The following is a 22,270-nucleotide window of genomic DNA, read 5'->3' on the forward strand; positions in this document are numbered from 1 at the left end:
TTTTCAGTGTGTGATGGATCTAATTACAAAGCTAAGGAATGCTTGGTTCTCAGACTACAAAGACAGCTCTGAGATATATAGGAAGGCCAGTTTAGATAGTCTTCCAGAGCAAAAATTGACATGATTTCAAAAGCACCCCTAAAGAAGTGAGTAGGTGAAAATGAATAAACACCTTTTTACAGGCAAGTCAGCAGTGGTAGATATTTTACACTTGATATATTGTGTTATTGTAATGTAAACATGGGCCCTTTGCCCAGAATCCAAGTGAATAGCCGTTTCATTCTGGTTCCGTATTTTGCCTGTGCAGTATCTGAGCCCTTACTGGCTCTGTTCTCTAAAACAGTGATGCAAAAGTCTGTTGTCGTGACATTTTCTATTGTGAGGTTATGTTAACACAAATCAATCTTGATCTTTCAGTTAGACTCTCACTTAGTTTTTCTTTAGAGTCTCCTTTTCTTGCCAGAATATGAAGTCCAGTCATTTTTTATTCTCCTGCAGAAACAAGAGTTTGAAAAAATTGGCTGCCCTGGGGGAGTGCTCCCTTTCATGCCATATCCTGTTTGAACTGAAATATGACTCATCATCTTACATTTTTACATACCTGTCATAATTGTGTGTTTCTTAAAACCTGTTTGGTCTAGGGATATGGTTTTCAGGCTACCATGTCTGGTTCCCTTTACCACTGCTTGACTGATAACCTCCCCTCTGTCCGTGACTGTTCATTGATAGTAGATTCAATGAACTCCAACCTATATCTGAGTCTAACCAGACTTGTAGGTCTCATTACAGCTGAGACTAAAACGTACTGATGTCACATTCATTATTGGTCTCGTGAAGTTCTTTCTACCTCTTGGGTAAAACCCTACAATATTATAAAGGCTGGAAGGGAAGTACTGGTAATTGGTATTTTACATATCTCTGCAGTATCTTTTTATAGATTTTGAAACCTCAGAATGCTTTGCAAGTGCAATTTAATGTATTCATGGGTGATGACAGCCCTTACATCTGTTCAGATCCAATGAGATGGATAGGTGTCACATGCAAACTCCAGCATCCTAGGACACTATCACTCGTAAAAGATGTAGGAAGCAGTGAATGGCACGATTTCATCTTTGCAAGGAGCTACTCTTCACAATACTGTCGGAAGATTATCCTTCTGTTTACCAAAAGAAAAAGACAAGAATAGATCCAAATCCATTGAAACTCAGGTGTTTCTCTCTATAGTTCACCTTAGGAGGCATTTTATTTTTCTTTGATGTCATGGTGAAAGCATAATAGAATTCAGGTGTGATAAGGCACACAAACTAGTCTTAAAAAATAGTTTTCTTGACTAGTTTGCTCTTTAGAATTGAAGGTTATGGTACCAATTGATTTTTATATATGCAGCTAGGTACACAGTCAGTAGTGCCAGCATATACGGTCTTAACACTGGTTTAGCATTGTGATAATTAAGGTCCTATTAACCCATAGTTGTCAGTGATTTGCTGACCCCTGGTGCTGAAGAGAAATGAAACATCTCTGAAATGGATCCTAGAGAACTGTATACTTGTTTGCTTATATCTAGCACCTACAATCATTTCAGTCTCTCTCAAATTTTTGCAGGACATAGAAGCTACCATGAACACTGCTTTGAATGAACTGCGGGAGTTGGAAAGGCAAAGCAGCGTGAAGCACACACCAGATGTTGTCCTCGACACCCTAGAGCCTTTGAAAACCTCCCCAGTTGTAGCACCCACCTCTGAACCTTCCAGCCCTCTGCACACTCAAATTCTCAAGGACTCTGAACCAGCATTCCAGCGGAGTGCCAGCACAGCGGGTGATAGCCCATGCGCCTTCAGGCCGGTGAAGTCCGTCAAAATGGCTGCCCAGGTGAAACCTCCAGCAACAAGGCCGAAGCCTGCAGTTTTCCCCAAAACAAATACCACGAGTCCTGGTGTTGCTTCTTCCACATCTCAACAGCCTACTGACAAATCCTGTACTGTCTGAACTGAGAGCCCCACTGTGGATATAATTTTGTTGCCTCAAATGTGGGCGCTGTATTAAAGATACATGAAAATTCCTATTTAATCAGTTTTGGACTTCTGCTGAAGGTTAGTTTGAGAGTCATTACTGCTATGCGTGCTCCTTGGGAGCGAAGGTGTGGATAGTGAAGCCTCACCTCATACATGCCACCTCAGCATACCCTGCTTTTGGAATACAGACAGAGAATCAAACATCTGGTCACTGTGATAGCGGTGTGGCCAACATGAAAAACTGATTAATTGGTTCTCAGTTTCTGGTTTATGCTTTGTTCCAGTTTTTGGCTACCAAGAGGGGTAGTCAATGCTGCCATGTTTTGGATACTGGTTTAGTGACTTATATATTCCATATTTCAATTGCCACAGGGAAACAATACAATAGATTTTAGTGTACTGCATGTTTTGGGTACCACTGGTTTTGTGGCGCTTGGACATGCCTTTCCTTGTGCATTATTAAACGGCCTGCTGGTGTCACCGCTGTTTAGGATCTGTCTCAGTTTCCATTACATCCTTTCTTTTTCAACAGTCTTAGCCACGTCCAGCTCTGCCTTTGGTTGAAACTTTTCATGATAAATACTCATCTATGGAACACAAGTGACGTGTTGTGTGTTGGTGCAGTTTGAAAACAAATGTATCTATTTCTGAGTTTTCTGAGGTGGTGGGGGAAATAGAGTTGCTGATGATCGCCACTCTGTAGTTGTTCTGATTTGGTGCTCCCAGGTTTCAGTGGATTTGTTCTTTTTCAATCAGACATCCAGGGTGTTAATATAATGTGTGCGCTCCACTGTGAACTTGGAAGGTAGAATGTAAAAATGAGTTACCTTCTGAACACCAGCTGCTGTGCTCTCACAGGAGTGTCATTTCTTAATGCGTTGGTCTCAAACTGAAACCCCAGTTCTGAACATCTCTAATGCTTGATTCTGAAGATCTGTGCAGTTTGGCCTTGTTTCTGAATGTTAAAGGCTTTATTTTATGGCACTGACCACTATGAATTATTGTGGAGGACTCTGGCATAAGGAGAGTAGTGGGAACATGTCCTATAAGAGTGGCAATAGAGCGTCCAGCTCAAAAATTGCTGACATACATAAATCGTCATGCATCCAAATGACTCTGCTGATAATTTAGTTACTACTTAGTACATATAGGTAAGCCTGTGGCTTTTTCAGCTACTAGCAGACTGTATGGACTCTTCTGTGCTGTTATAGGAATATATGTGCCAGAATACTGCCACATACTGCATTTTAAAAAAAAAAAAAGAAAAGAAAAGCAAAAAAGGCACATGGTATGTTAAGATGAGACTCATGTCCCACCAGACCAAGCGACGTCGCAACTGGCTTTCCATCCATACCTCACCCATCATGCCTAAGTACTGTTGGAGTCTGAATAGTCCTACCGTGTATGGTCTCATCATACTTACTCAAGCAAGAACAATGTAAGTCAGGTGACTCTTTCCCACCTTGCTTGAATCATACCTTCACTTTGTGGTTTAATGCAGAATGTGATTTGTTTTTTTAACTGGCATCTTTAAAGCTAGCTATATTTAATCTCCAAGAACAAGCTGGCCTTAAGCATCTACTTCTAATTCCTTTTTAAAGGCAGTTACTTGGATAGAGACCCCATTTTTAATCTCTTCGAAGGAGAAGACTCTTTTTTTGTGTTACTGCTTGTATAAAAAGGACTGATTTTTCTTTGTGCCCTAAATTACAGACATCAGACATTCATGGACTACAGGAGAGACAGAGACAGAGCTTTGAAAAAGATTTGTTGGGACCATTTTAATTGTTTATTTTCTTAATTAACATTTAACTGCCCTTATCATTTTGGAAACACTGCACTGTGTTACTTCTTCCAGATCTTAACCTGTCCTGATCAAAGGGAATGAAACCCGTCTACGTGATCCGCTCATTTGTTCTCAGGTTCCAATGGACTCAACATCAAGGAATCTCCACCTCTTTTTGGAAAGAAATTATTTTAAAAAGAAACTAGTGATTTATTTTTCACTCAGGCAAAGCTTTGGGGAGAGCAAGACCAGCCAAAGGGAATGCATGGCACTACACAGGCAATGAAAAGAACACAATCTTTTATAAATTCACTTGGACTCAGTGTTTGAAATGCTGCCACATTTTTTATTTTATGCTTTGCATGTATGTTACCAAGGGACAATGTCCAGCCATACAAGGCATCATGGGACAAGATGCACATCTTCGAGGCTCACAAAATGAGTGGAAATAATGTTCTAACAAAATCCCCAAACTTCAAGTTATGATCATAGCTGGTGTCTGGGTATGGAATTACCAACCCTATCTCTAGTGACCCCAACACTGGGAAGATCCTACTGATAAGAGGAATAAGAAATTACAGTGATGAACAATATCCTGTGCAAACCAACTGGAATTTCGGTGTGCACTCTGACTTGCACTGAAAATGTGCACCTAGCAACATGGCGGTCTGGGGCTTTTTTTTTCCTCTTCCATATTTTAATGGGCCTATCTGGCCAGCAGGAAACACACAGGAAAAACCTACTTGTAGCATGCATACTGTGAACTCTGGAGCAGGGTGATAGTTCACTACAAAATGGTGCTACCATTTGTCAGGAGAGGGAAAACTGGAAAAGACTAATTCCCAGATCTCATCCTACTGAAGAGATCAACATGGGGAGAACAAACCAGACACTGTTGGGCAGGGGAAAGTGTGTGTTACTTCATATTCTGAAGACATATTAAATCTTCCAGACAGATGCAATTACATGTTTGTCAGATTAATGGTAGATCTTTTTAAAGAAAAGAAGCATTGATAACTGGAATAATGTGTGTCTGCTTGGTAATACTCTCTAAGAACCTGGGTCTGTCACTAATCAAGTGATGGATTAAAATAATCCAGACGAAACTGTTAAAATATGATACAATTTTAGGTGATTGATCAAGAATTTCTGCAGCTCTAATCTTGTATGTTTCTTATCCCCAGCTGGGAGTTGGGCAGTGTGCTTTAATTATTGCTAAATTTCAGCTTCTTTAGGGTAATCCAAAGGCTCATAATTCATGAGCTCTCAAATTAGTCTGTCATGCCAACAAAAGATGGTGAAAAAGATTTCACATTGTCTGTACCAGATGTTTGATTTCAAAGAAAATTGTTCGATAATTACAGTACACTGTGATGGTGCAAGAATTTGTGTGTATTATATTGTGTCTTTAAAAGTAGCATGTCTTTGGGCTTCCTGTGACAAATACCTCAGATGGTCTTTTCTAATTTGGATTTTCTTTCACATGTCTGTTCAGATTACAAAGTTCTGACGAACTAATCATAGCACTTAAGAGGTCATTCAGGAAATTCTGCCCCTTAAGCCTCCTCATCTTGTACCTTGCTAAGGCTTAAGTTCATTGAGGCTATGTCTCAGCTGCAGGTTTCTGTCGGGAGACCCAGAGCTCTCTCGGCAGAAGTCTGCTGTGTCGGGAGCATTCTACTGACATTGCTGCCTTCCTCATTTCACAGGGAAGAAGGTATGTCTCTGCAGAGGGGTTTTCCTGCCATTTGGCCCTGTGTGGACTGGCCAAATGTCAGGAAAGGCTTTCCCGACACAGCTGTTGGCAAGAGATATGCAAATATGATGAATGATTTGCATATTTCTTGCTGACAGTTCTCAGCAACATAGACACAGCCTAAGCTATATTCCCCGCATTAGGGAAGGCTCTGTAATATTGGGCAAAGAGGGTTAAAGGTAGAGTTTTGGGGTACATTTTCACTACAGGGAAGAAGACCGTGGTGGGGTCTAGTCTTCGAGAGTTCAATTTAGCGTGCCTAGTAGGGATATGCTAAGTCACACTTACAGGATACCTGCATCGGCACCAGAACTCGTGCCCTCTCTTAGGAGTACAAGAAATAAGACCTTCCTTGGTGGAAGTAGCACGGAAGCCTGAATTCAGGTACTTTGACTCTAGCTATGTAATTAACATAGCTAGAATTGCATACCATAATTCAACCTTCCCCTGTAGTGCGGATGTGTACATACTCTTAACTCTGTTTCTTTTCTGTGTTGGTCAGCTCTTGGACTCTGAAGTTCAAGTAGGGTTTGTCTGAGGTCTTTTCCATTTTTCAGCAGAAATATGCCTCCCCATAGCAAGCGCTGCACCTATTCTGCATATATGTATGTGTCAACCTGATAGACTGGAACTATCTGTTGATTAATGAAATGCACATTGAACCTCTTTAAAGGCAGATTGTACCCTCCTGAGGAAATAATGCTTTAATAAAGCAGCTAGGGATGGATAAGTATATCTTTTTAAATGATCTTTTTTCAATGGAGTTGAGCAGATGCGGAGTGCTCTGGCCCCAGTTCAGCCAGCTAGCGAGCCAGTGCTTAACTTTAAGCAAATGCTGAGCCCTTCTGAAGTTGAGAATGTGCTTATTGATTTGTTGGACTGGGGTCTTGTGGACTCAGCTCTTCATAGGATTGAGTCCTGATGCCACAAGGACAGGTTCCAAAACACAGCTATGTGCTCCTTAGGCCATATGCCTCCAGCTAGGAAAATGGTGAAGCTGAATGAAAAGAACCATGGAGCCGGCTGCAGGAGCAGTCTAAGCAGAAGGTATTTGTGTTTAAAACAAATCTTAACCCTGTCTGTGAAATCATCTGGCATGGGCTGGACATTCTACAAATGTAGCATTCATTTTCAGGAGACAGGTAACTCCTGGTTGTCTTAGTGAACCAGCAAGAGGACTTCACAAAAAGGAAACCATCTTAACTGTTAAGAATAAAGGTCATTCTGTACTGAATGCTTCCCACCTCTGAGAGGAGACAACAATAACTCCACTGTGGCGTAGCTTCTTAAAATATCTTTCAAGGTATTTTTCCTCCTCCGCCCCACATCATCTTTCTATATGCAACCACATGTACTGGGAAATTATACTTGACTACCATCTTGTGCCCACATAAGGGCTCAAGGGAGCCATTATAATCAGTCTGCTGTGTAATGCACAAATCACTGGGTGTGCACTAGCTGCTTTTCCAGCCTTCATCTCAGGCTGTTCACCCACAAATGCCAAAAAGGAGGCAAATGGATTTTTCCAAGCTTTGACCTAAGGTTGCATTTCGGTTGATCTAGGGGGAGCCAAAACAACCATTTTTTTAAAAACTGGAAATTGTAGAGATTCTCAGGCTGTGCCTCAAGTAATGTGATTTGAGAGCAAATGAATCTACATAAGGAAGAGTTACTTCTGTGCCAATACTTGATTGGTCAAATCTTGGTAAACATTCATCAGTTAGCAATGGAAATTAGACAGACCCTTCATTTGAGCAGCACTGTAACAAATGGACCTGACCACCCTCTCTCCAGAGGCAAAGTGCGATAAACTTGACTTCCCTGAAACTGGGCTTGAGTGTGCCAAACTGCTGAAGCAATACGTGTAAGCAACAGGTTCTTTAAAAGACCATCTATGAGCAATGTAGCCAAAATAGGGTAACTGATGAAACTGCCACAAATTTTGATAATAGCAGTACTGTCTTGATTCTGCTGTGTGTAAGAAAGTTTGATTGCAGAGGCTTTTTTAAACCTTCATCTTTCAAAGGTGGGCTAGGGTTCATACCGTGCATTGTTCTTTTTGTTTTATTATCCGTCGCTGTTCAATGGGTTGGGATGAAATGTTCTTGTTCAAGCAGTTTCCATTGTTTCATGTCTTCTACACCGATATATAAATATGGTGTACATATTTACTTTTAAAAACTGTGTAAAATTGTACTTTGTATATACAATTATGTACAATATGGAGGTACATCTTTTTTTTCTTTTGGTACAGTATTGTACAGTATTAGAGGAGTACACGTGTTGGAATTGGTAAAGCCGTACTGGAGGAAACAATGTATCCGTCGTTACTAGCAATAGTTTTGGAGAAATAAATGTTTTGGGTATGGTGGACAAAAATAAATGTGTGTGTGTGTGTGTGTGTGTGTGTGTGTGTGTGTGTGAGAGAGAGAGAGCTGTCTTGACAGGCGAGAATCTTTGGGAGTGCTGGTGGGGGCCATCGCTAATTTAAGAGACAACTGGCAAAATTAATTAACTGGGGATAGTTCGCAAGGCTTCAGAAGGAATACACCAAGGTGAGTAAGCAAGCAGCAGCATCTACACTTCTGCAGGTAGACAACATGAGCCCAGGCATGTGGAATGACTTGCCCAAAATAATGTCCAGGAATCATTGCTGTACCAGGAGTAGAGCCCAAAATGGTGGCTCAGAGTTCATTGTCTTATCCATTGAATCACATGGCTTCACAAATGCAGCTGGAAGCATCAAAAATCATCGGGCAGCGGGCTGGTCTCGATGACCTCCTGAGGTCCCTTCCAGCCATAGGAGTCTATGAAAATACAGCCTGTGGCCTTTTCTCCTTTACATCCATTATAAGATGCTCACACAATAAACAGGCTATTGACTAGTCTTCCCTCCATACATGTGGACTAATAGAGAACATCCTTCTCTGGAGTGGTGCCTGTATTACTCTCCAACACAATGTCTTGAGGGGCTACTGAATCTGCTGCTCTCTAGGCCACTGACAGGGTGCGTATGAACCACGTTTCATGAGCAGGCTAAGCAATAAATCCCTGCTCGACATGCCACTGGTGGCAAGCATGAGTCTGCAGTGCACAGCTGTGACTCAGTGCCTAGTCAAGCCAACCATGAAGGAATTGAGAAGGCTTTCTGCAGGAGGAAATGCTGTCAGGAAGAGGCAACTGTCAGAGTGCTGAGAGTGCTTTATACATGTCTGGATTATGCGAGGTGTCACAAGAAGCCTGCAGTGATGTTGCTGTCAGTGTATTCAGTCTACAGGAACAGACAGGAGAGCAAATGCTGGGAGATGTTACTGCAGGAAGTGACAGGAAGGGAAGGAGTGTAGTACTACTGATATTGCTACTGTCTGCATAGCAGTCCTCAGGGAACAGACTCAGTGGCATTTAATTCTGTCCCATGCTACTTGTGACCGTGCCTCCTTGTCTGATGGGTGCCGCACGGGATGGTGGTTACCAGCACTGCAGAACATTAGCATCCAGTGGTGCACTTTGTGGATGCCTTTTTGATAGGCAATGGGGTGAAAGTGATTAACCACCAAATTCTCACTTGATGGAACTGGAACTTGTCCTTAAAATTGCTGGTAACGCAAATGAGCCATTCATGTTCGTCTCTCAACTAGAGGCAAATAGTGCAGGACAGACTCATTGGGATCGAAAATATGCAAATGAATACGCAAACCAGGTATGATCTTTAGGCTTCTGGCAAGGTGTCAGTGGCACTCAGCTTTGCAAAGTTTCGGCAGCTCTGTACATTTCCAAGAGACTTCTGTGTATCTCGAAGGAGCCACTTCCCCATTCCTGTTTTCTGTCCTGGTCACATATTATGAACCTGTCTAGTTGATGTACACAGCCTTGATTCCAACACTGATTTTTTTTTTTTAAAGTTGGGGGCAACCTGAATTTAGGGATTTGAAATCCCAGTTTGTTGGTTTGATATTTTAAGTTATAGAGGGATTGTCACATAGCAAAATGGGTCTCTGTCACATAATGTCACCATGGGCCAGATTTGCAATAAATGGCTGGGTATTTTAAGATTACTGAGTATATAGAGTGCCCTTTGGCTGCTTGGTCAGAGATATGACCCTGAGACCTATGGTGCACTGAGCACTTGAGAAAATCTTGCCCTTACTTAGCTGCCTAAATGGGAGTTGAAGTTTTTTGGAAATCTGGCCACAGGCAAGATATGAGCACTTGAATAGCTGGACTTGCAAACAGTGCTGTGCAATGTCCCAGCAATCTAAGCAATGTGCCACCTCTTCCTCCCCATCTTTCTGTCCTCCTGGGAGTATAATCTGTTTTTATCAGGTGAAGTTGCAGATGGAGCCAAGAGCGGTTGGGCCATAACTACAATCGGAACAACGGCAGCAGGAAGTGGAGCTGATCTTTCTACAAGATGGAGCCAGCTCCTCCCCCACATCCCCAAGAGGAGAACTGGTAGTAAGAGTGGGAGACAAGCTCTCTTCCTGCTGCTCCCTCCACCCACTCCATAGAACCACCCAAGTAATTGGGAGCTGCTTTCCCACCCTTCCAACTGTAGCATTCCAAGGTGTTGACCAAGTGGAAACTAATCACCATGGAGTGAAGCTTCACTAGATACACAAAGAAGCTTGGCTGTAGGGAGGGAAAGTCACTGAAGCAAGTCAGAGTTTTCTGTTCCATTTCAGTAGTGGCACGACCTGAAATCCATTGACTTCTTTGGGTTTTTGTATGGGGTCTTCTAGAAGGAAGCTCGGGTCTACGTAGTGATGACCCACCATTTTGGCACTGAGGGTTTAGAAAGCTCTGTCCATGTGTGTTTTTCTGTATTGATTTTCTAGACTGAGTGAGTAAGCCCAAAAGGAGCATAGGAGAGGGGTTTTGTCTTATGATGCTAAGCAGGTTCTTTGTAAAGAAAAATTACTTATTTTTCAGAAACAGTTGTGCAGGGCTATAAATATCTCAGCATGTTTTAATGCAAAGTGTGACTGGAAAGACACCAAGCCATTTATGGTATTGCTATGTACTTAATGATGATTATAGCCCTGGTGGTATTTACACTCCAATTGAGTGTGTGTTTGTGGATGTTAATTTTTTTAATGGATTTCATTTGAAATGATAGTAGAAAGTAAGAACGTTGCCTTCTGCACTTCTGGCCAGGCCCTGCCCAGTTCTAAATGGACTTTCTGTCCTGACTCCATTGCTCTGTCCCCAGTTGAGTACCCTGGGCATGCCTAAAACCGAATAAACAAAGGGCTTTGCCTGAAAGATAAAATCATAGGACTGAAAGGAAACTTGGGAGGTGATCCTATTCCAGTCTGCTGCAGGCCACTGGGCTGTAATGGTGCTCAGCATCTCTCCAAGTTGCATTTTTCATGCATCTTAAACCCATATGCTGAAGCTTCTGGGGTCTCAGGACAAAAGTCCTGCCACAGCCCCATTTAGGGTAGTCTACAGAGGAAGAAGGCATGTATGGCTGAGGTAATGGACTTGGAGATGTAAGCTTTAGGTTCAGTTCCCAGTTCTAACATGGCTTAAGTGTGACCTTTGGTCTGGTCATTCTGTCTGTACCTGCCCTTTCCATCTGCAGCATGGGGTTATTTGTATTTCCATAGCTCCTACTGCAGTGGCTACAAGTGTAATTATGGTTGTGGGGACATTCAATGTGGATAGGGCCACTGGCTTGTAAGTCACTTAGTTGATATCACTGCTAGGCAGCAGTCCTCAAATGGTGGGTCATGACCCAGTTGTAAGTGGATCACCTCAGATTTGCTGAGGTCCAGGGCCAAAGCCCGAGTTCCATTGTGCAGAGCCAAATCTGGAAGGGTTGAAGGTCTTGGGCTTTGGCCTTGGTCCTCCTGCCCCAGGTGGTAGGGCTCAGGAAGGATCAGGCTTTGTTGACAGAAGGGGGTTGTGGTGCAGTGAAGCTTGAGAATACTTACCCTACCCTAGAGTGTAATGTCTTCTAAGAGGTTATTGCAGGTCGACTATCAGCATGGAATCTTAGTGCATACACTAGCACCACATGCTTAGTTAACGGCAGCAAATCCATCGTGGATGAGGCTGCTTGAGCACCTCCAAGACTTCTTGCTTCCAGAAAGCTGTCAAGTTCCTAATCTTGATATCCCAAATCCATCCAGACTTGCATCCCTCCTCGGGCTGTTTCCTAGCTCTGCTGGCCTGGAGCTCAAGCACAAGGAGGAATTCTTTGTCAATGGACACCCAGGCAGCTGACATTTTCCATGTTTTCTTAGCCCCCGTCTAGTGTAGATCAGACACACCTGTCTGGGTATAAAGAGAGTTTGATGGAGCATGAACTCCTCCTGCAACGGGCTGATTATAAAATGCTTAATCTTGCTGGCATTTTCACGGAGAGAAGAGGGCTGCCTGTGGAAAGGGGTTTAGCCACGTGGATAGTGGGTTGGAGTTCATTTTTTTTTAGTGTTTTTTGATGGGGGGAGGAAGAAGTTGGAATCCCATCTGGCTTTTGTGACTAGGGGTTAAACATCCTCTTTAATTAGGTTCCAAATTATTATTTACAGCAGGGTTTGATGTGGGGTGGGGAGGAACGTTTGGTGTTTAACCCAAACATTTTGTGCCATGCTGGAAGTCAGCTAGTTGCAGCTAGCCAGGGATGCAATCATGCACTGCACTCCCATCTGGAGAGAAAATGACTCCTTCTGAAACTAATGGGCTGGGGGGCGTGGAAGTGAACCTCTGCAAGATCCCCTATGTGTACTTCATCGATGGTGTCATCCCATGCCACGTCTCTCTCTAATGCAGCCAGCAGCTGGACAGGAGATTAGAGAAACTGGGAATTTTTTTTCTCTATTGGATTAGTGATCTAAATCACAGCCATCCAAATGGAAACACCATAAACCAGACTGGACACCCACAGTTTGCAAAAAATAATTGCATGCTGGAACTTCTGCTTCCTTTGTATCTCAGTGCTCTCTCTTCTAAAGGTAAGAATTTGCTTCACTAATTTTGCTGGAAATGCTGCACTTGTCTCAGGAGTACAAAGTGGAAAGGGAATATTGCCTGGTTTAACCTAAGAGTCAGAGAATTTAACTGAGGTGTGTTCCAATGTTGAGTCTCTTGTGCATGTAATCGGGTCAGTTCGATTTCCCTGCATGGCCCTGTCATTCTCTTGCTGTCCCAGTAAAGCTTATGGCCTGGAATCACAGAAAATCTCTATCCCTAACCAGCCCTACTAGCCTGTGGAAAGACCAAAGTGCTCTGTGACCTCAGCCGTGCACCCACATAAGGGAGTGGAAACCAGTGTTCCTTCTAAACTGAGCACAGGTGCCACCCAGCTGAATAGCACAGCGACCACAACCAGCAGCATGTGTTTCTATTGGTGGTGCCCATGTCTCAGTGCACAGAACAGAAGCTATTCCACCGTAGATGGAAGAAAACTAAAGGGAACACTAGTAAAAACCTTCCCCACACTCCTGCGGGAGTCATCTGGATATCGGCCCAGGAGTGTAGGAGTAAGGGGGATTACGTGCCTCCTATGAGCAACAAAGTGGAGAAAGGCCAGAACTTTGTCTCTGCCACTCCTATTCATTGGCCATTGTAGCCCAGCCAGTTCCAGAGTGGGTAGGAGTCTATTGGTGATGCGGATCAGCCAAACAAAAAAAAAAAGTACCTTCTAGGTCCTTGAAGGGTTACGTGGCAGGAAACTAGAGCAAGGGAGGCACTGGGCTGTTACAGTACAGTCATTTTGGCCCCAGAGCATCTGATTCTTCGAATCTTTGCGTTCTTCCTTTTGTCAAGGCTATGGTCTCTCTCCTGGTGCTACACATACATGGACAGCCTAGCCCCATGCACCATCCCCAGGAGGTACTGAATGGTAAATGTACTGTAGGGATCAACAGAGAATGCAGTAAGTGCCCTGGCAAGTCACTTCTTTCTCTGCTTCCTATCATGCTGCTAAGCCCGCTGCATTTCTGTGCAAGGTGAAAACATTCACCTGAATATCACATGTTGGCAAATGTTGTCCTTACTGTGGTTACAAGTAATCCCTAGGGTGAATCTCCACTACTGTCTCTTTGCAAATGTTTTTTTTCTCCCAGTTGGTTTTGTGCATTAGACAGCATGGGCGATGAGGGGAAAGGATTGCCCTTTGTCTCGCGTCCGTCTGTGGTCACTGAAGCCAGGTGTTGGTAAAGTGAGTACTAAAATCTCTGCACCATCTGCATTACTGGTGTGTTCTTGCAAAGATCTTGCCTTTGGACAGTGCTTAATGCAATGGGCCTCAATCACACTTGAAGCTTCATGGCACTAGTAAAATACCATCATGATTTTTCTAGGCAATGCAAATAGCTAAGTCTGTACAGGAAGTGACCAACTTACAAATGGGTGGTGTTTCCAAAGGTCAGTTGTTTGGAACTCAGAACGCATTTTCCCATAAAAACAATGTTATAAATGGTGGTTAGGTTCCCAGGCTAGCCCACAAGAGTCTGTTTAACCCAGGAGGTAGCTGAAATGCGGTATTTTTGCAATGAAAAGTGGTAGAAATATTTAGTTTAATCTTGAATATTGGTACTTGAGGAAAGGCAGATTGAATTAATTAGAGGAGGATGAAGAGGTTGATGGAGATCCGAAGGGACTTCTGGGTATTCCCTGGCTGCCACTTCCCTTCTGCACTCCTGCCCCCAGGCTCTGTGACAACTCCTATGGCCAGTCCCATCCCCTGGCCACACACACCCTTCCCCTGTGGGCTGCACCCCTGTGATGGCATGGTTTTCCAAGGCACAGAGAGGTGCCACAGGGACCTGGGACTCCGCATTCCCTATGGGCTTCATCTCTGCAGCAGTAGCCTGTGCTTTTAAGGAAATCAGGCTCCTTGCTGCTCAAGTCCTTTTCAATAAATCAACAGGCTGATCGAATTGAACATCCCTTTCAGTTTTATGAATCTTCAATTAGTTGCTATTGATTTCCAGGGGGCTCAGGTGGCTCTTGGCACACTTTTTTTTTTTTGAGTATATAATGGGAAGCAGCAAGATAATGGATACACAAATAAAAATTATTTTTGATTTTTCCATTAGAGCTGCTGCTGTCGGACTACATTGACTCAGAGGCTGTAATCTCTTTTAAAAACCTTTTAATCTGAGCATTTGTTGCAGGCTGGGTGTCTGCAGGGTTGGAATGGTTCCTTTCCTCTCCAAAAGCATGTTTTATTTTTCTTTCAGAAGTGAAAAGTAACCAAGTTGTTCAATTACAAGTAAAAGGTAACACAGAAAGTCTGAGGGGTAGCCGTGTTAGTCTATATCCGCAAAAACAAGACATCCTCTGGCACCTTATAGACTAACTGGTATTTTGGAGTATAAGCTTTCGTGGGTAAAGACCCACTTCAGGTGGGGAAAAGTTCCAAGCTGGGAAGCTAAGAGGTGGCTTTAGCCTGGTCGACACTTACTGCACCGTTAATCTATTTCAGCTACGCCAATAGCATAGCTGAAGTCGACATACCTACCATGATGTCTTGAGATCAGAGGTCAGCGGGGGCTGCTCTTCCATTGACACCAACTACCCTTCTCATCTTGTTGGAGTACTGAGCTCAGAGATCAATTTATCTTGTCTACAGTAGACATAAATTGCTGGCTGGTGGCTTGATCGCTCCTGTGTTGATCCACCACATAGTGGAGACAAGACCTAAATGATGGTGCCTCCAGACCCCGTTTGGAAACAGCTTCTTGATTAAGGTGGCTAGAAAAGGGGGGTGATCCCTTGGTGCAATGCAGACCTTTTCAGCAGGTGCCCCCTACGTATTTGAGCCTGATTTCACCACTTGTCCTCCAACTGGCGTAGCCCCTTATTCTGCATGCAGCCCTCGTGAAATCATGAGCTGGGACCATGGTCACAATGAAGCACTACCCACCATATGGGAGGACATTGGAACCAGTCCCCGACTCCGTGCTGAGGACAGCTTATTTAAGCCAGCTTTTTGTTGCAGTCTCCCAGCAGAGTGACAAATGTAAATGAACATTTCACTATTTGGTGCTGTGAGATTCCCTGCCCCCACACCTCCAGCTTCCTTTGACTTACAGCATCGGTTACAAGGCAACCTTGATGGGAGAGCTGTGTGTTTGGGGCTGTAGCCTTGGAAGGGAGCTGGGCGGGGTGTGGCTGAGGGCATGTGTACCTAGTGCCATGATTCACTTTCCGTTTGCTGGGGTGGTTAAGTGGCTTGAGCACAGGCCTGAGATCCAGGCTCCTCAGGATTCTAATTCCACATCTGCTGCTGATGAAAGTAAGTGAGAGACCCTGAGCAAATCGCATCCACACTCTGTGCTTCATCTCTTAAAGGGGACACACTTACCCTCAGGGATGTCTTGCACGCTTTAGTTAGTGTGAAAACAACAAGAAGTCCTGTGGCACCTAATAGACTAACAGATATTTTGGAGCATAAGCTTTCATGGGCAAATACCTGCTTCCTCAGATGCATCTGATGAAGTGGGCCTTTGCCCACGAAAGCTTATGCTCCAAAATGTTAGTTTATAAGGTGCCGCAGGACGACTTCTTGAAGATCTAGATTAACATGGCTACCTCTGATACTAGTTAATGTGAGTAAAGCATATTCAGGGTGGAAAGAGCTGATGAGGGCAGAATGGTGTCACAGCTGGCTGCTCCTAAGGAGGTAAATGCTCCTAAAGGGGCTAGTAGTTGTGAGGCTCTGACTTGCTGAGGGAAGAGCAGCCTTGTCTCCTACAATTCAGTGCTCTCCTGATGGGTCAGGACCTGGGGGTGATAGCGGAGAGGCCCTTGCAGGATGCTGTGCGAGGAAGAAGTGAGACCCAGTAAGATGTTGGGCCTGTCACAGGCCTCTCAGGGTAATGGAGCCTCGCAGACTGCAAAGTCTTACTTGGTTCTTCTGCGTACAATTCCTCTACAAAGCTTTCCCACCCATGAGCACATATGCGAAGCATCCCACTGGATGTAAGTTGTCATCTGCCTCATTGGCCTGGCTGAAGATGTCTGGCCCTGAGGGGTGTCCCCAATGGGGCGTCCGTGATAGGAGCTGGAGGAGGTGCCACCACATACAGAGCCCTCACTATGTGTTGAGTGCTGTTCAGGACAGAGGAAAGTGATTCTGGAGTGCTTGTTTAGTGAGGAAGTGCTACCCTGCCTGAATCAAATAGGCCAGGCCAGGCCAGACAGGAGGTGGGTTCAGCACCCAGCAGTCACCTCGCTCCTCTCTGGGAGGTGGATCTGAACTGCAGGCCCTGGGGAAAATGTGCCTTTAGAGCGTGTGCGTGTGCATGTGCGTGTGTGTGTAATAGGTTGGGGATTGTGGGCATCTGGGCCCAGAGCCAGAGAAGGCGAAGGGAGCACACGCCCATCTTCCTCTCTCCAACTTTTATTTTTGAAGTTCTACTGCCATCTCGTGGCGCGTCTATTTCTTCAACAATTCATGGAGAGGGCAGTAGACCCTGAATCACAAACACCTGAGGATGGAAGGAAGTGAACTGGGCAGGGACAGAGGACCAGATCAGTGCCAGAACAGGGAATGTAACTGCTTCATTCAAGACTCTCTTTGTGTCAGATGGGGTTCACAAATAATAGCTGAACAGACGAAACTCTAGATATTCAACACAAAGGTGAAGAGTGGGCTCTTGTGTGGATGAGAGACCTCACGTTCTAAAAAGTCCTCAAATCACAAGCTACGGACATTCATAAACAGATGCTTGAAATACATCCTTCACATCAAATGGCAAGACTTGGTCACAGACGGTGAACTTTGGACCAGAGTAGGGGAAGAACCACTTGATGCTCAAATCAAGAGAAGAAAGTGGGGAAGACTAGGCCACAAGCTCAGAAAACCATCACCCAGCATAGGCTGTCAAGCTCTACAATGGTATCCACAAGGAAAACGCAAAAGAGGAAGACCCCGGACAATGTGGAGAAGATCTACTGAGCTTGGACGACAACTGAGATACTCCTGGGGTCAGCTAGAAGTTTTATCCCGAGACAGAGTGAAGTGGAGGACACTTGGAGGTGACCTGTGCTCCACGCAGATTACAAGTGTTTAAGGAAGAAAAGAAGAGGATGGAGGTTGTTCAAAAAGCTGTAGTAATTGTCATTCTGCACAAAGCATTGTGGTGGTTCTTTCAAAAATGTTTACAGCTGAACATTGCCGTAGTGTCATTTTTGGTTCGGGGTGACAAGAAATGGAACACCTCAGCCCCAAAGCACTCAGCTCACTGTCACTGTGGTGAAGCAGGGCCCAGCTGGCTGGAAGAGGGTGGCAGGGTGGAGCAGAGAAGGCTGCCAGGTGCCAGCTGCTGTGGTGATTGCAAGAGCCTTGCAGCTGCCCTGCACCAGCACACGCCCCTCAATCTTCTATCTTATGTCACTCGGGGGGGGGGGGGGGGCTTTGCACAAGGGAGTGGAAGGGCGGGGGGAGGTTGGGTGGGAGGGGTGGAGCAGGAGTGGGGCTGTGGAATCTCCATCATTGAATTCTAGTATTGTATGTTCCCAGTCCTGGGAGGATTTTGACACTTGTCAGGGAGAACCTAGGTATACTTGGTCCTTTCTCACTTGATGAGGTCTCAAGGTCAACGTTGCTGTGATTCTGTGGGTTTTTCCCCCTTGTTAGTTGTTTTATGAGAGGTCTGCAATTGTTGCTGATCTGCAGAAGGAAGTGCACGTCAGGTTCAGAATACAGCATGGGCCGGTAGGGGGGACAACTAAATTTTGCACTGTGGAAAACCGCAGAAAATGAAGCTCAACACTTAAGTTGAAAAGCACCAAGCCAGTACTGAGAGGCAGTAAAATGGGATCAAGTTCTTCTTTTTCCCCATCAAGGTGTCATTTGTGGGGGAAAGGGGAGGAGGGTGGGCAACAGCGTTCCCCCACCCACACACAAGAACGCTGCCGCTGCAGGTCATTGGTTTCTGCCTCTCTTCTACCCAGGAATGTAGGACGCTTCCTTTATGTATCTGGCTTTGTTGTTTCTCTGAGGCTCCCCCCCCAACCCCCCACACACTGATTAAAAAGCTAATTCACAAATCTCTCTCCTCCTCCTCCTCCCACTCCCCCAGGACTGGCTATTCTCTGCTTTATCACCTAGAAGCTCTTCAATGTAAGAGCAGCCGAGCTAAAGAATGACCACCTGCAGGAATGTTTCCCTGCTGTCAAGAAACAAACATGCAGTTACACCACGAACATTTCTTAAATTACACGTAAAGCTTGATTATTTTTTTTTCCAGTTTTGGAGGGAATGCCAGTACCCCAGGGTAGGCATCTATTCTACCATTTAGTTTCACTTTGCACTTGTTAGAGAGACTTTCATTTACAATGGGCTGGGTCAAATTACCAGGCAGGGCCGAGACTGTTATACACAAATGTTGATTCCTCGGCAGGATAGCAAATGTACTGATGAATTCTAAGGATTTTTTTTTCCTCAGAATTCCTTTGCCCCGGGTTATTGTGCAGAAACAACAAATCCTTGCTGTAAGCAGCAGTCATTATATAGCTGTATGTCTTCTGTACAATCCTTCTTTTCCAACTGGCAAGTAATCGTGGCTCCTGTTTACTTGTTAATATTTGAGGGTAGCAGAATTTCAGAAACTTGTGTGTAAGGGAGAAGTGGTGGATGTGGTATACCTAGACTTTAGTAAGGCATTTGGTATGGTCTCGCATGATATTCTTATAAAAAACTAGGCAAATACAACTTAGATGGGGCTACTATTAGGTGGGTGCAAAACTGGCTGGATAACCTTACCCAGAGAGTAGTTATTAACGGTTGTCAATCCTGCTGGAAAGGTATAACAAGTGGGGTTCTTCAGCGGTCTGTATTGGGACCGGTTCCGTTCAATAGCTTCATCAACGACTTAAATATTGGCATGGACAGTATGCTTACTAAGTTTGCAGATGATAGCAATCTAGGAGGGGTTGCAACTGCTTTGGAGGATAGGGTCAAAATTCAAAATGATCTGGACAAATTGGAGAAATGGTCTGAAGTAAACAGGATTAAGTTTAATAAAGACAAGTGCAAGTGCTCCACTTAGGAAGGAGCAATCAGTTTCACACATGCAGAATGGGAAGCGACTGCCTTGGAGGGAGTATGGGAGAAAGGGATCTAGGGGTTATAGTGGACCACAAGTGAAATACGAGTCGTCAGTGTGGTGCTGTTGGGGGGGAAAAAAGGCGAACGTGATTCTGGGATGCATAAACAAGTGTGTTGTGAACAAGACATGAGAAGACAGTCTTCCGCTCTGCTCTGCGCTGGTTCGGCCTCAGCTGGAGTATTGTGTCCAATTCTGGGCACCGCAGTTCAGGAAGGATGTGGAGAAATTAGAGAGGGTCCAGAAAAGAACAACAAGAACGATCAAAGGTCTAGAGAACATGACCGATTGAAGAAAGGCTGAAAGAATTGGGCTTGTTTAGTTTGGAAAAAAGAAGATTAAGGGGGGGACATGATAGCGGTTTTCAGGTATCTTACAGGGTGTCATAAGGAGAAGGGAGAAAACTTGTTCTTCTTGGCCTCTGAAGATAGAACAAGAAGCAATGGGCTTAAACTGCAGCAAGGGAGGTTTAGGCTGGACATTAGGAAAAAGTTCATAATTGTCAGGGTGGTCAAACACTGGAATAAATAGCGTAGGGAGGTTGTGGAATTTCCATCTCTGGAGATATTTAAGAACAGGTGAGATAAATGTCTCTCAGGGTTGGTCTAGACAGTACTTGATCCTGCCATGAGGGCAGGGGGCTGGACTCAATCGCCTCTTGAGGTCCCTTCCAGTCCCAGCATTCTATGATTCTGTGAAACTTAAGTAACTTTTCTAAATGTCATGGAGGTGTTGTTTGTATTTTCAAATCCTTCCAGAAACTTTAGGATTGGAATCTCCTTCCGATCACAACTAGTGGCCAGGGCGGGGAGAATAACAACTTTCTTACAGGTACTGTCGTATCACCCCCCGCCCCACACACACACCTGTTGCAGGGGGTCCACGAGGATAAAACAGTACATTTAAGACATTTCAGTATTGGACAGGGTGTGGTGGGGTCAGGGCAGAAGAATAGGTGGAGTGTTGGGGGGGGCGGTCAGGAGGCAGGAGGGTTGGGTGTGAGGCATTTTCATCCACAAGTGGAGTGGGTTTTGTCTTGTGTGGCAATACTGAGGTCATGTGTGCTTGTTCAGATGTATGCCACCAAGGCACTGCACGCATCAGTACCTAATGGAGGTGTTTGTAAAGCCATTGTGTGTGCACACACCCCAAGAGAAAGGGGTAGCCCAGACCCCCCGCCCCCAAACACACATACAGACATCCCAGAGGGAAGCAGGGAAGCCAACCACATATATACATCCACTGGTTAAGTGGGGAGTCTAGAAGGAATGGGTGAGGCCAGCCCCTGCCCCACATAGACACAATAGTAGGGATCAAGAGGGGAAACTGACCCAAACCAGCCCTTCAATGCAGCTGGGAATCTCCTGGTCCCTTTGAATTGCTGGAGCAGCAAGAGTGCCTCTCTTCTGGTCCGCCAGCTTGGGAGGGGGCCTGAGGGCTAAATGCCCGGAGCTGCCCCCTTCTGCCTTCAGCCCTGCCCCTTCTTGGGCCATGGAACCAGGTCTCCTCACACCTCGTCCTGGGTCCCAGTGTGACTGTCAGCCCCATTGCCCGCCCCCACCCCCAGCGAAACTTGAAGTGGTGCCCTGATTCCCCTGAGCTTGAAGAGAACTGGATCCATCCTGTAGGGATATCCCTGCAAGATGAGCACTGGATGCACACCTGAGTGGGTTGTTGGATCAGCACTTCTGAGCTGGGTCAGAGGCTCGCTGGGCCAGGCACTGCCCAGAGTATGACGATGTCTGTGCTCCAAGGAGCTTACAATCCAATTGGGAGTTGGCAAAGGCTGGAGGAGTTGACATCAGAAGTTGTAGTTCGAGGCCACCTCTGCCTGGGGTGTTTATTCCTCTGCTAGGACTGCCTAGAGAGAGCTGAGCTGTTCAAAAAAGAAAAAAGAATTGTAGCATGACCTGAAAATTGGCTGGTGTTTTACTGCTGCAAAATACACTTTAATTGCTTCCTTCTTCTGTCTTATCACCACCCTCCATTCAAATCCACAGAGTAGGAGGTGAAAGCCAAGGTCCTGCAGGTAAGTCAGAGAACCCTAAATGAACTTGTTTTGCAACGCTCTGACTTTAAATGGGACCGTCCCAATTGCTCTGCTGCGCTGTGGGCTCAGGTCACGTGATCAGCCTGGAATTTCCAGACTTGGGTGTTTTTTTGTTGGAACAGTCCAGCCCCTGTTCCTTGGACTTGTTTGGTGTTGAAGTTCACCCAAGGAGGTCTGGTTACAGGAGGCTATAGAAGCAAGATGCAAGCAGAGCTGTCCTGTCCAAAGGATGAGGTGGGGCGGCCACCCCAGCTTCTGTGCTTTCAGGGGCCCCACCTGTTCTGTGGATGGGGGGGCATTACATGGGGCAGGGTGGAGGCAGGCAGCAACAGCAACAGCCATTGGGGATTGCCTCCCCCTACTCCCCATCCCCAGCACTCACCATGCAACATTTTGCTGCTGCCTCCTGGCCCACTGAGCCTTGCTTCTCCTTGGGGAGCTACCATGCTCAGCGAGCTGGAAGGCTGCAGCAGAGCGCTGCATGGTGAATGCAGTGGTGGGGAGGGTGCGAGGAAAGCTGGGGAGAGGCAACCGCCTGTGGTTGCCACCCCCACTCTCACCACAGGGGAGGGGGGCAGGGCCAGTGGTGGGGGTGTAGTG

General features: G+C 45.3%; 1 protein-coding gene across 3 annotated transcripts in view; it reads left to right on the forward strand.

Annotated features, from left to right (window-relative positions):
- The window catches only part of SRGAP2 (SLIT-ROBO Rho GTPase activating protein 2), a 196,833-nt gene extending 188,912 nt beyond the window's left edge, over positions 1–7,921 (forward strand). For all 3 annotated transcript variants that reach the window (XM_074977234.1, XM_074977235.1, XM_074977236.1), the window contains one exon: positions 1,603–7,921. In XM_074977234.1, coding sequence (XP_074833335.1) covers positions 1,603–1,986 — 384 coding nt within the window. In that variant the 3' untranslated portion in view covers positions 1,987–7,921. The remainder of the gene's footprint in view (positions 1–1,602) is intronic.
- Positions 7,922–22,270: the final 14,349 nt, after the last annotated feature.

The sequence above is a fragment of the Carettochelys insculpta genome, chromosome 26 (assembly GCF_033958435.1).
Source record: "Carettochelys insculpta isolate YL-2023 chromosome 26, ASM3395843v1, whole genome shotgun sequence".
In the NCBI taxonomy this organism is placed as follows: domain Eukaryota; kingdom Metazoa; phylum Chordata; order Testudines; family Carettochelyidae; genus Carettochelys; species Carettochelys insculpta.